The sequence below is a fragment of the Oryzias melastigma genome, linkage group LG9 (assembly GCF_002922805.2).
Source record: "Oryzias melastigma strain HK-1 linkage group LG9, ASM292280v2, whole genome shotgun sequence".
Classification (NCBI taxonomy): Eukaryota; Metazoa; Chordata; class Actinopteri; order Beloniformes; family Adrianichthyidae; genus Oryzias; species Oryzias melastigma.
This window is the reverse complement of record NC_050520.1, coordinates 24,930,497-24,942,984: the sequence shown is the minus strand read 5'-3', so window position 1 is coordinate 24,942,984 and position 12,488 is coordinate 24,930,497. Positions and strand designations below refer to the sequence as shown.

At 38.3% G+C, this 12,488-nt stretch overlaps 2 protein-coding genes across 7 annotated transcripts; one reads left to right on the top strand and one right to left on the bottom strand.

The window, feature by feature from the left end:
- Positions 1 to 299: 299 nt before the first annotated feature.
- rnf34a (ring finger protein 34a) lies at positions 300 to 7,623 on the bottom strand. Of its 5 annotated transcripts, XM_036213627.1 has the most exons (9): positions 7,433 to 7,622; positions 6,754 to 6,972; positions 5,431 to 5,823; positions 3,969 to 4,031; positions 3,474 to 3,675; positions 3,332 to 3,361; positions 3,107 to 3,148; positions 2,514 to 2,664; positions 300 to 997 (listed from the first exon to the last, which is right to left on the bottom strand). In XM_036213627.1, the coding sequence occupies exons 1-9, from the start codon at positions 7,436 to 7,438 to the stop codon at positions 922 to 924; spliced, it is 1,182 nt and encodes a 393-aa protein (XP_036069520.1). In that variant the 5' UTR covers positions 7,439 to 7,622; the 3' UTR covers positions 300 to 921. The 5 variants fall into 5 exon arrangements, with proteins under 5 accessions (XP_036069520.1, XP_036069522.1, XP_036069521.1 ...); XM_036213629.1 differs by lacking the exon at positions 3,969 to 4,031 and having other exon boundaries at positions 7,433 to 7,623; XM_036213628.1 differs by lacking the exon at positions 3,107 to 3,148 and having other exon boundaries at positions 7,433 to 7,621.
- A 766-nt stretch (positions 7,624 to 8,389) lies between these two features.
- On the top strand, positions 8,390 to 11,546 carry lg9h5orf34 (linkage group 9 C5orf34 homolog). 2 transcript variants are annotated; one of them, XM_036213724.1, is made up of 11 exons: positions 8,390 to 8,696; positions 9,272 to 9,361; positions 9,443 to 9,787; positions 9,868 to 10,106; positions 10,181 to 10,273; positions 10,442 to 10,556; positions 10,637 to 10,728; positions 10,818 to 10,887; positions 10,967 to 11,064; positions 11,135 to 11,181; positions 11,247 to 11,389. In XM_036213724.1, the coding sequence occupies exons 1-11, from the start codon at positions 8,493 to 8,495 to the stop codon at positions 11,261 to 11,263; spliced, it is 1,410 nt and encodes a 469-aa protein (XP_036069617.1). In that variant the 5' UTR covers positions 8,390 to 8,492; the 3' UTR covers positions 11,264 to 11,389. The 2 variants fall into 2 exon arrangements, with proteins under 2 accessions (XP_036069617.1, XP_024130322.1); XM_024274554.2 differs by having other exon boundaries at positions 8,391 to 8,696; positions 11,278 to 11,546.
- The last annotated feature ends 942 nt before the right edge of the window (positions 11,547 to 12,488 follow it).

Below are 12,488 nucleotides of genomic sequence, written 5' to 3'. Positions count from 1 at the left end.
CAATCTGAATGAAACCAGTATGGTGGCAGAATGAAATGCCAACACAAATACATGAGTATTGGCTCAGATTTCTCTCATCTTATTGTCAGTAAGATATTAAAAACGCATTTTGACCATTGCCGTTTCCCCAATTCTTTCCTATACTTTATGTGCTTGTAATTAAAAATAATTACAAATGTAACATTTAAGAAAAGGTCCCATTAAAACCAAGGGGAAAAAATTGTATGTTTGGTTAAAAAGAAAGTTTTCAGTTTGCTTCAAAACTGATATCATGGAAATGTTCTGCACACACAAACAACAACTTTTAAGAAGTCTTTAATTACCAAAATAAAAAGTTCAGCATTCCCAAATACAAAGACCAACACAATAATGAAGAAAGAAAAGTGCAAACCGCTACACTACTTTGAGTGGTAAAGATGTGTGACGTGAAAGCTGCAGTGTTTTTGATGTTCAACAAAAGCCAACAGCTTCATTCCCAATAAGATGGATTTTAGGGGGGGATGAATCGTATATATGAGTATTATTTTTAGCGGAGGCAATTAGGACAAAAATGTTCTTGCAATGCTCCGACTCAAGTTGAATGATCTGCTGAAAAACAATCTGATAAAACACATTTGGAATAAAAAATAAAGTATAACTTTGTAAAAAATAACCCAGTCTCAGGGACATATATTTATATATAATTACACACATCTGATATTGATCAGCAAATATACATTACCGATTTCTCTCTATATACTCACTCTACCACAGGTATCGGGTAAACTTGTAGTTACATCTTTAAATAGTTCAATACATGGCTCCTACATGGGAAACTCAAAACCTTTAAGACACTTCATTTCATTCCCGATAGAAAACAAACTAAACATTCAGTTCCACATTCACAGTTCAGCTAGAAGACATGGAAGATGGTTGAATGAGTTAGCACCTATTTGCGTCCTTCGTCTCTTCGTAAGTGCTCATATGGACCAGAGATGGCAGCAGAGGGTAAATATTGCTACAATGACAGAGAATAATTTCAATGTTTTATGCATTAAATATAAGAATATATTGGAATGACAAATCTAAATAATAATAATGGATGAATAAATGATGGATTTTGATTGGAAATGGTTTAAAAAGTGATGCTGTTCTACAAAAAGAGGCAGATCAGTGACAGTGAAAATGACAGGAACGGCAACCACAATGTTTACAACTAAAAAGTTAAGGCCATTAATTTAAAAAGTAAGTCTGAAAACACACTGGGGGTCAGTGTTGTGAGTACTCAACAAGACGACAGCGTTTGCATTTGTGTCAGTCAGCTTATAAAGTTTGGAGTGATGACGGTGATGATTCCCAACATAAAGATGGTTACGAAAATCTAGCCAGGAACAAAAAAGTATGAATGGCTTCTGGAGGTCACTGTGATTCAAAAGGGGCTTCCCTTTTAAAAGCTAGGTAAAAAAAAAAACTTGCATTAATTATTAACAGAGTGGTTAAACTCCTATTGAAAGCCACACTGAAAGTTTCACAGACTGGCTGGAGTGAGCGACCTGTGGGTCAGGATGAGAGCCAACACTATAAGGCAGGCTGGAGAGGGCCAATCAATACATTCAGTTTGGTTTTCATGGAGGCAGCCAGTTTAATCTCATCCCAACATCTGAAAGTGTATAGAATCTGGCAGATGGATTTATAAATCATCTGCATGCACATAAAAGGAGAAACTATGCTTTGAAATCCAATTAGAAAAGTGCCCAAGATGGATCCTGGTGGGACACCAAACGTCAGGGGGGCTAAAGAGGAGGAAGCATTACCAATCATATCTTACAATTAATCTTTAAACCACTGCATTCCTAATAAAGCAGCGGTGTCAGGAGGAGGGCGTGGCCAACAGCGTCAAATGCAGGTTCATGCAGAGCAAACGTGAAACAGAAATTGTTATTTCTAATTTCATTTTTTTTTTGCTCTAATGGGTTGGAAGTGTTCCCGCATTGACACAAAGCTGTGTTTCTGTGATCCAACATGCTAAAGACTTGCACTACCCCCCTCCCTCCCCTGCATAGCTGAAAAGAAAAAAAGAGCATGCCCTTTTTGGTTTGGCACCTTGTTTGCTCTCCTGTTTTGAGATTCAGTACGAGTCTGCAACTCCCCCCCCCCAGGCTAGAATGATAAGTACTCACTTGCAGTAAGATTCTCATAGTGATTCTAAGCAAACAATGTCAACAACTAATCAATTTGTTTTGTGAAAAAAGCTACGTGTCACTCATTCTTTGCTTTGTGAAAACTGTCGATGTCAGGTGAGACGATGAGTCGATCTGAAGGTACAGTCCTGTTCTTGTAAAAAAAAATAATATATTTACCTTTAGTGTGCAAACTATAAGACTTTAAGAAGTACAAACATCCAGGAAATTGTTTTTTTCTTGTGATTTAGGAGTTCATGAGCTATATCGTTGGGTTACGGTACCGTCTCCATGGAAACGGAGGCTGCAGCTGTGCGTTAGGACTTAAAGACATGCACGGCCCTTACAACGTACTGCCTGCAGATGGGACACTCGTTCATCCTTTTGCCACACTTTGTACAGGTGACCATGTGACCGCACTCCAGGAGAACGCAGTCGATTGTGGCGTCCATGCAGATCCTGCAGAGATTGTCGTCGTGAATCGTCAGCGGGCAGTTCTCCCCGTCTGCAAGACAGGAAGCAAAGAAGACAAAAAAAAAAATAAGTATGAGTGGTTTTGCTATCAAATGTGGCATCAAACTGCAGAATCTGGTCCAGTGTATGATGCCATGTCCACCATTGCTTTCTAAAAGTCAATGCATCGGGATGTTTCCATGACAACATCAATCTTTATCACTGGGGAGTGAATATAATCCAGTTTGCAGGATTAGTGCACATGCAGATCTCAGAGAGTGCAGATGAGCATCTCCATGAATGGACCCAAGTGAATTGAGATGATCACATCAAAGCCGCCACAGCAGGAATGAGTCATCAGGACTACTTACTGACAACACATGAATGAGTGACTGATGAAAACTCCACAATTATTACATATGGAGTAAGGGTGTGACTGTGTTTACATAAATAAAAGGGGGGAGAGGGGGCATCCACGGTGCTGTAAGCCTTACCTCCGATGGCACCATTGCAGATAGGAGGGGGAAAGGCCATCACTTTAGTGTGGGAGAAGCAAAGCAAACATGACATAAATGTAGCTCTGAATTTGAGCTACTTATGCTGCCATTTTATCAAGATCATCATTATTATTTAAAAAAAAAAAGGAGAAGAGGGTGTATTAGAGTGTAGAGTTATACTCAGAGGTGACAGAAATAGCGCAAACATTAGCAACATCTCACCTGTGGTTACAGTACTGCTCACATTTTCCACTGCAACAAAAAGAAAGTAAATTGAATTCATTCAATCATTTTACAGTTCAAAAGAATAATTGAACTGATTCTGAACCAGTAAGCAAATGTACATCAACGAGTTGGCACTCACAGGACTTCCTGTTTTCCTCCGTCTCTCTGTACAGTCTGCTGACGCGTTCCACCAGCTCCCACTTCTCACAGCACCCTGAATAGTTGACGAAGTTTCTGGCCAGGATCTCTTTGAGCTGCCTCACAGACAGACCGTCGATGTCTCTCAGGCTGGAGATGTCTGATAGAGACGCTCTGGCTCGACGCCGCATCTGAGGACTCCCCTGAAAGGAAAAAAAAGACACTCAACACCCAATCAACCAAACGTCTAATAATAAACATAGGTTTTAATATAATTCCTGTTCTTTTTAATTTTAAATAAAAATCTATTTGTATCTGAAGGGAGTAAATCAAAAAACCTTTATGATGGATTTTACTATAAAGGCTGCATCAGAGTTCCTTATGACACTGAATAGGATGAAGTGGACATGCAAACAGCAAGTACAGACAGATGAACTGCCATCACTCTGCTTATGATGATGATGATGATGATGACAGTACATAAGACACAAATCACCTCAGGAGTGTGTTCATTGGGATCCAAGTTAAGGAGGGAGACTGATGTGGCATCCCCTATATCCTGCATAACGACAAACATTAAGGTGGGCACAGGAGACACTGGATCACTGAGGATTAGGATTAGACAGGCGGCTCACTAATACATTGGAGACAATAGTGTGTGCCTTCCCTTCATAGAAAAGCTTATGGCACCATAAGCAGCCCAGGAACAAGTATTTATAGTGGATCCTGACATCGCACACATAAGCCTCCTTTCTACAGGCAGTAGGAGTTAAAAGAAGCCTGAGTAAGAGGTCGTCCATTCATTTTCATTACAAAAATAAATAAATAATAAATGAAACTCGACATGACTTTTCATTCCAGAGAGTCTCATCTCATCACCCTGACTTTTACTCCCCTACTTTAAACACTTTTTTTGGCCTTAGACAAAAAAAAAAAAACAAGCTGAAAACTCTAGTAGATGTGCCAATAAACAAATAAAAAAAAAAGAGCGACAAAAAAGAAAAACCAAAACAACTGCATCCAGTAAATTAGAATTGTTTTACTGGATTTAGGTGCATCAAGTAAGATTGATGAACCCTGTCCCCAAGTTCTGCTTTACTGCAGTTTAGGATTAAAACCACAACATATTTAAGGTCCCAATGTTTTTTTTTTAATACAGAGGGGTCCCTCTCTAATGTTCAAAAAGCAACATCAGTTTCTGGTATGTTGATATGGGGTTTCATTGTGCTTAACACCAGAAAAGGTGCAAATGTAAAAAAAAAAAAAAAAGCATTAGGTGTCATTAGAATATTAAAAGTATTTACAAAAAAAAAAACAGATACAAGTTCTCCTAAATTCAGCTGTTAAGTACAGAGCCAGATATCAACCCCAAAAACACTAGTAAATAATATTTACTGTATTTAATTGAATATTTTACATTCAATAAAAATCTGAAATACTTAAAGACTTCTATTATTATTTAAAAGCAGAAATGTGTATAAAATTTAGTGTAGTGAATTACACTAGATTTCAAATAAAACACAATTTTGACATGAGAGCTGGTGTTGACATCATTTGCTGTCATCTTCATTACAGTGAGCCATATAATTTGTGAACATGTGTATACCTTGTGAGCCGTGATGTTAATGATTGTAGGTTTATTTCTCCTCACTTTTGGTGTTTTGACCATCTTCAATGGTCTTGAAATATGTGCTTGAATCAAATTTAGTGTTGATGATCATCTACAGATTGATCAAGCGTACGCAGGGTCCTAAATAACCCGATTCTCTTAGCGAACAGTTGGCAGGCATGTGAAAACAAAACAAAAAATTATGGACGACCCCTAAAGAAAACTGCAGCAAAATTACATAACGTGTCCAACTTGTGTTAGGAAGAACCAGAAACTGCTGTAAAAACTACAAATGAAATAGTTTTTTTCTTCTCTTCAGATTGTTTTTATCATTAAAGTCGGTTCTTACCTGGTTGGTGTCAGAGCTGTCACTTCTGCTAAGAGGTTCCTCCTGAGAGGCAGCAAAGGCAGACAGTTCGGAGGCCGACTGTGTGGTGGAGGGGGCTGTTGTGTACAGGCTACGCGAGCGAAGGCTGGCTGTGTCAGGGTCGTCCTCCTCCTCTTCCTCGATGCCTTGGTGACGAAGCACCAAATCCACCAGGTCTTCCTTCTCCCTGCAGGTATCGGTGGGAATGTTTCGCAGCTGCAAGTACTGACGCAGGTCCTTCACACGCAGTCGCATGAGGCGTGGACGTTGAAAGGCGGTGGCCTTCAGTAAATGGCAAGTGGCACAGATGCGCAGGTTTTCCTGCAGCACGCAGCACAGAAAGCAGAAGCTCTTCCTGCAGTCACAACAAACATGCTGCACAAGAAACAAGAGAGACAGGGATGTTAGAGGAGCAACCGGAGATTCATGTTCACCAGCATGGCAGAGGAATGCTGAGTCATTTGTTCTTTAATATTACAGATTTATTAAAAATAATAATAATCCAAGAATATGTGTGTTTGTTTTTGATAAAAGGCTGACTATAAAAAATGCACTTTACCAGCTCAAGTCAATATTTAGGATTTGTTTGAAAGGGTTTTTGTACAAAGAGGACAGTCGGAACTAAAAACTTCCTGTTTTTTTGACATCTCAGTGTCAAGAGTTGTCCCGTGGTGATCATAGATCTGCAAAGTCACAATGCTTCCTTTCTAATTTACAATTATGAAGATTAAATGTTTGTCAGCTTTCATGCATTTCCTACAAAGACAGATTTTTTCTTTATTTAAAAACTAATAAGGAAAAAGTAACCAATAATAGACAGCCATGCATGAAGAAATAATAATATTGAGGGGGAAAATCTCAAATCCAAGTCATAAAGTTTAAGGAGTGTGTTTATTTAGAACAAGGGATGATGCACAAAAGATCATCAATCACATGAAACAAGATGTTTTGTGCTGGATTATAACAAATTTAGCTCATTTCCACTTGTAGTCCCAAGGAAAGTAAGAACAAGTTAAAGCAAACAAATAAAATTGTTGAAATTCAACAGAAATTGATGATCTGATGATTTATGTTTTCTCATAAATCTATCATCACACTTTCCATCACAACCATTCAATCTGTCATTATCAGGTTAAAGGATATTCTGTCAATCATTTGAATTGATCTGATCATTTCAAATACTGGATATTTGAGACAGTTTAGTGCACTTTTGTATCATTGGAACTGGTGTAAAGCAAATACTTGTAATTTGTGTTCACATCAGTAGAAGAGGTGGATAGGATGCTCTCTCCTTCACAAACCTACCTTCCTCCTGAAGACTGTGAAGGCCTGACCACAGGCCTTGCACACCAGCGTGGGGCTTCCTGAGCTCGTAGGAGGGTACGTTGAGTATCCCGCACTGGGGGCAAACCTGAATGGCCCCGCACCAGCGCCAAACCCCGGCTGCTGACCTCTGACGGCCCCGGTTCCCATGACTTCATTCAAAATACCACAGCATGAAGCCCACACGGACGAGGCCCCTGCCTGAAGAGAGGAAAGACTATTTACTATTTTTATGTCAATATGTGACTCCTGTTGGTTACGACCATAGGCCAGTAATAAGAACATTCATGTCCATAGTTAGGGCGCATATTTATTTTCTTTCATTTTATTGTTATTTTTATTCAATAGATGAACGACTAGCGGGCATTAAGCACCCCTAAATATAAACAATTAAAAGCAGGAACAATGTGTACCGCTGAGTAAATGCTAAATAGTGAAAGGTTTTAAAATAATTTAACTGTGCTATATGGATCTAAATTAAATATCGCTATCAATACAATCGCAGTGTGTAAATATTTTTGACACAAAGTATGACAGCATCAGCTCTCCGGCACAGCACGAAGGATGCGATGCTTCTAGCTAACATCAGAGAGCTCCTGCCAGCGATCATCTCCAAAGACTATATAACGGAATCACGAATGATTCGATTAAAATGTCAAACCTTCATTGCAGCTCCAGTGTAGCGACTGAGAAAGAGAAAAATGACGGTGTAATCATCATAGAGTCATTTAGTCGCTGGATTCAGTGATGTAACCGGCTTAGTTCGTGAGGAGAGCTGCGAGCCAATCGTACTATTATTATAGTGGTCCTTTTTCTTCTTCTACGTTTGTTTAAATGTCGAGTAACTGCAAAGACAAGCATTGGCGCCACCTACTGTTGATTTTAGAAACCAGTTAAAATTATTTATAAAACCGGTTTGGTTTCCTCTAAGAGAAAATCTTTCTACGGAAGATTATTAAAATTATATACTTTATCAATTTAAAATAACACTCACAGAGAAATTAAGAATGCCAACCCAAAGCTAAAGAAACAAACTTCAAAATTATAATCGCTACTGATCAATGTAAAGGCTTATTTAAAAAAAAAATGTATTGATAGCAAATTATGCTCCTTTTGAGAGAATTAAATTGAGAAAATATACATTTTTTTAAATAAACCAAAAACACAAATTTTTGGGGATTACAAGGGGGTTAAAGCCAAAAAATAATTTTCCAGGCTCTATTATAAAGATTATATAACATTTAGAATCCTTTTACAAACAAAAATGATTAAGCTGTAACCTAATTCTCTGCCAATATATGGCAGAGAATTGACAATTGTATCAATGAGAATTTATCAATTTGAGAATTTATCATTTATCAATGTTCTGTTGTTATAGTTCCCTTTAAAAAGCGTTAGTTAACAAGTGCCTCATAAAATATATTTAATTCAGTGTGCCAGAAAGGATAGTAAATACTTTCCTATGTGAGAATTAAAATCAAATTTAATTTGAGTAAAAGCCATGTAAAGTCGTTGAGTAAGTTGGACATTTTGGTTCTGTCCATACCAGAGACTGTAAAAATATTATTTTATATACAGTCTATGGTCCATGATAACATTTAAAGTGGAGGTCACGTGACAACTATGGTGCATCCGGGAAAGCTAGCTGAGCGCGCGCTCAAACGAGCTCCTCGTGACGTTTGTTTACAAGCGGTAACAGTTTGAACGAGTACCTCGATGGGATGGATACCTACGCCGCAGTGAGTTTGATCATAATGTATGAAGACGAGTCGCTGGATCTCCGTTACAGAGACGGAACGCGGTTGCAGCTGTCCCCGTGCGGAAGTGAGTTTTTGCTGGAGAGACCCCCAGACCCTCACCGGCACCTTCTGGAGCCCACAGAGAGAGTACGACAGAGGACCAGGTTCACTGTCAGCGCATACAAGGTGCTCTTTCTCTGCTTGGTTGCCTTCGTTTCCTTACATCTTTTTTTTTTCTTTCCTTATTTCAGTTTTAAAGTATTTTGTAGTTCTCACCACCAAAAATGACTTTATATTATGTTTTTTGTACCGCGCCTGTAATTCTGTGATGATTGTAATGTTATGTCATTATCTTCTAATAGAAATTGTGTTGTGTTGTGAAATGTTCAATGAAAAAATGTGTACTTTTGGATTTCTTTGTCTTTTTTGTTATTTAAAAACCTGCAAACTTTATTCACAACTTGACATAAGACAACAGGTCAAGAAAATCCTTCAAATTCTGTGCAACTGGCACATAATCAATCAACATGTACAGTTTAGATATTTATATTATGTTATTAAACATAGAATAGAAGAAAAAAAACTTTTTGATCATATTGAATGTTCTTTTGCTCTTTATAATACGATTTTAAGTCCAGATTGAATAAATTAACACAAGGTTATGAATTGAGCAATACTTTTGGATTTTTCTTGGATGAATCCTGTTTGTTTTCAACAGAATACTGTTTTAAAATCAATCCATTTGTCATTTATTTACACAGGAGCTGGTTGTTGCTGCTTTAGAATTTAGGAACAAGTATGCAAGTCGACCGTACCTGCCAGAAGAACTCATCTCTGCTGACAAAAAGAAGGTCATTACAGCTTTATGTCCACCCACTATTATTCTCTCTTTTACAAGTGCTTATCTAACCCCTTCCACGTCTTCTCTGCAGGTTTTTTTCAGTGTTGAACAGTGCGTCTGTTGGCCGGAGAAGTCATCCTGTCAGGCTGAGCACAGACCTGGGGGTGAGGTTGTGATTAAGTCTGAGGAGGACCAAGCCTTGTTGATACTGTCGCCCTCAGGTGAAACGTTCTCAGTGGAGTTCACGTGCAGCTTGAGTCGGGCTGAAAGTCAGCATCCTGGATCGCAGTGTTTGGATGGGCAACACGACGGCGCAGGGAGTCAAACTCAAGCGTGCAGTCTGATCTTTAACAGTACTGATGATTGCACTAAAATGCAGAGTAGAGTGAGAGAAAGGTTGGATAATACTGGAGTTATCACACCTGCTCCAGAGAAGGTAATATTTTATTTAAACGATTGCTTATACCTCAAACCGGACAGTGTAATCACCATGTTCTTTCTCTCAAACCTCCACAGGTGTTGTGGTCCACCACAGTGGTGCAGCATCACTCTTGCTGTGCTTTCCCTCCCGCATGGGCTTACCCTTTGTCTTTAGTTCGCCATCACTGGACGTCTTGTTTCACTGAGGCTGGAGAACCAAGCACTTCCACGGAGACCAACGGAGAAATAAACACACCTGATAAACCCTGTGAGGAAAGAACGTCCCGCCTCCCTCTGGCTCTGCCTCTCACATGTCAACTGCCTCATTGGCACAGGTTTGGTTGATAAAAGAGCATAATTCAGTCATAGTCTAAGGATTCATGCCTCAACTCTCGTGTTTACGTTTAAGGTGGAAGGTTAAAGATCCACTGGTCAGAGGAAAGGCATCAGATATTCCAACAGACCTTGTGAAAATAGTGTGGTGTAAAGGAATTACGTACAGGTAGTTATGCCTCTTTTCAGCGTTTGTTTTAAATCATTTCTGCATCTCATCAGTTGCTCATTTACATTGTTTTTGGTAGAATGTGATGGTGAGTGTATAATGTGAGAAAAAGGTGCACAAGGCCTCTTACTTTTATGTTATGACATATCCAGTTCTGCTATGTGTTAGGATACTGAGTGGAGCAGTCATTGAAATATCTCCTGGAGATGGAACAGTCATTCGGTCGAATGGCATCAGCAGTTCTTATTTTACTCATCACAAACTTGATCTTCAGTCGAAACAGGTTAGCCGCAGCATAAAATCCTATAAAGGCTTGTTTTCCTTTTTTGTACCAGTCCGTTAAATTTCTTTTGTTCTTTGGAGGTAAAAAAGCTCACTTACCACTTGAACAGTCTTCCACCTGATGTACATGGACAGGCGTACTCGGTGTGCTCGATTGTGAATCGTGCAAACAGGTGAGCTATCATTTCAGCAGTTGAAGTTTTCAGGGTTTTTCAGATCCTTAACACACTAACACACAGACACTTTTTTTAATTCTTTATAGGATCATTGCTTGTTATAACCAGGCCAAGCAGTTACTGAAATTCCCTGCTTCTCCCAGCTGCCTTCACCAGGTACCTATAGTGGTGCAGCGTCTACCCATAAAGCAAGCTTCTATTTGGGTAACAGTGTGAAACACGCTTTTGTTTGCAGAGCAAAAGAACGTATGAGTCAGGAACATTTGAAGAAAATCCATCTAACTCTGTGAGTATTGAGCAACAGATGGATGTGACCCATGGAGCAGATAATCGGTAAATGAAGTATTTCTTCATCATCTTACTATGTATTACACATTACGCTAACCTTTCTGTTCTCGTTTAGGTCATGTATTGTTGCTGCAGAACTGGAGAAGATAAAACGATTCAATTGTATCTTTCTGTGTGTATTTTTAAAATATGTTCTAAAACATTCCATCTCAACATTACATATATAGCTGTGAATACTCTTTAACGTACTGCATCCAGTCCTGCTGGAGAACAACCATCTGCTAAAAACGGAGCAGGAATGTGCCGTGGTCAAAGAAGGTTTTGCTGAGGTCACCTGTGAGCCTGCTAATGAAGACTGCATTGCTGAAGCTCTTGAAAATACCTCTAAAGCCATTCGAGACATCGATGCTCTTATATGTGCTGCAACACGTACATACAAGGGATCAATCCAAGAAGAAACTACTGATGTGTGATTACAGCTAACAAATGAAATTTAAGCTTTTATATGAATAAACTGTTGAATACTCTCTTGTGTCTTTTGGATTTTAAAGATTGTGAAAAACTGACAATTTATTAGTACATTTGGTCTGTTTATTAGTTTTGCTTTATTATGCACATTTCACAAGACATGTCACGTGTCGATTAAACATATCAAAGGTCATTTGAGGAAATAAAAGTAATTATTGCCAGTAAGACCTCAGTGAAACACTAGAACATTGTGATTAGTGTTTGTCCTTCAGCATTTTTGGAAGCATGAGCAACAACAGTTGTTTTCAACCAAGACAATTTATAAAGGAGTGACATTAAATCTGCTGACAGGAAGAGAATATGATTTGAAAACAGAAAGGAAATAATAGCCAGTAAAACTGTAAAATGATTGTTTTAAGGTAAAAAAAAATCCTGCATTTACAACAAGGTTTAAGAAATTATACAGCCCACCTCTAAGGGAATACCTTTTAGGGTGTTGAAACATTTGGAGAGTAGGTAGTAAAACATGTGGACCTAATTTTAGAAAAAACATTTAATTGGAAAATTAAAGAGATTTTTTTCAATACATTTCTAGAAAAAAAACTGAAATAACAATTTCCCTTGGGTTTGTAAAGCATTAATGCCATCTAGTGGTGATTATGGTTATTGCTATGAGAATTTTTATAGCTTTTTTGGTTTGAAAATCCAGCAATTGATAATGTTTGTGCACAAAAAAATGTATTTTCTTTATTTATCTTTCCTTTGTAGCTCCTTTGTTTTCCAATTAACTAGCTATTCAGTAATACATATATTTTTCATGATTGGACTTTTAGCATCACAATGTTAAAAAATTTCAAAAGAGAAGCTAAAAATTAGTAATGCATTGTTCATTATTTTGAGAATGCCTTTATGAAATGCTTGTCTAATCAAGTAACAAGTTTTCAAGGACCAGCCATCATAAACTACACAGAGACAAACATCAAGACCCTGAAGGCTAGAAT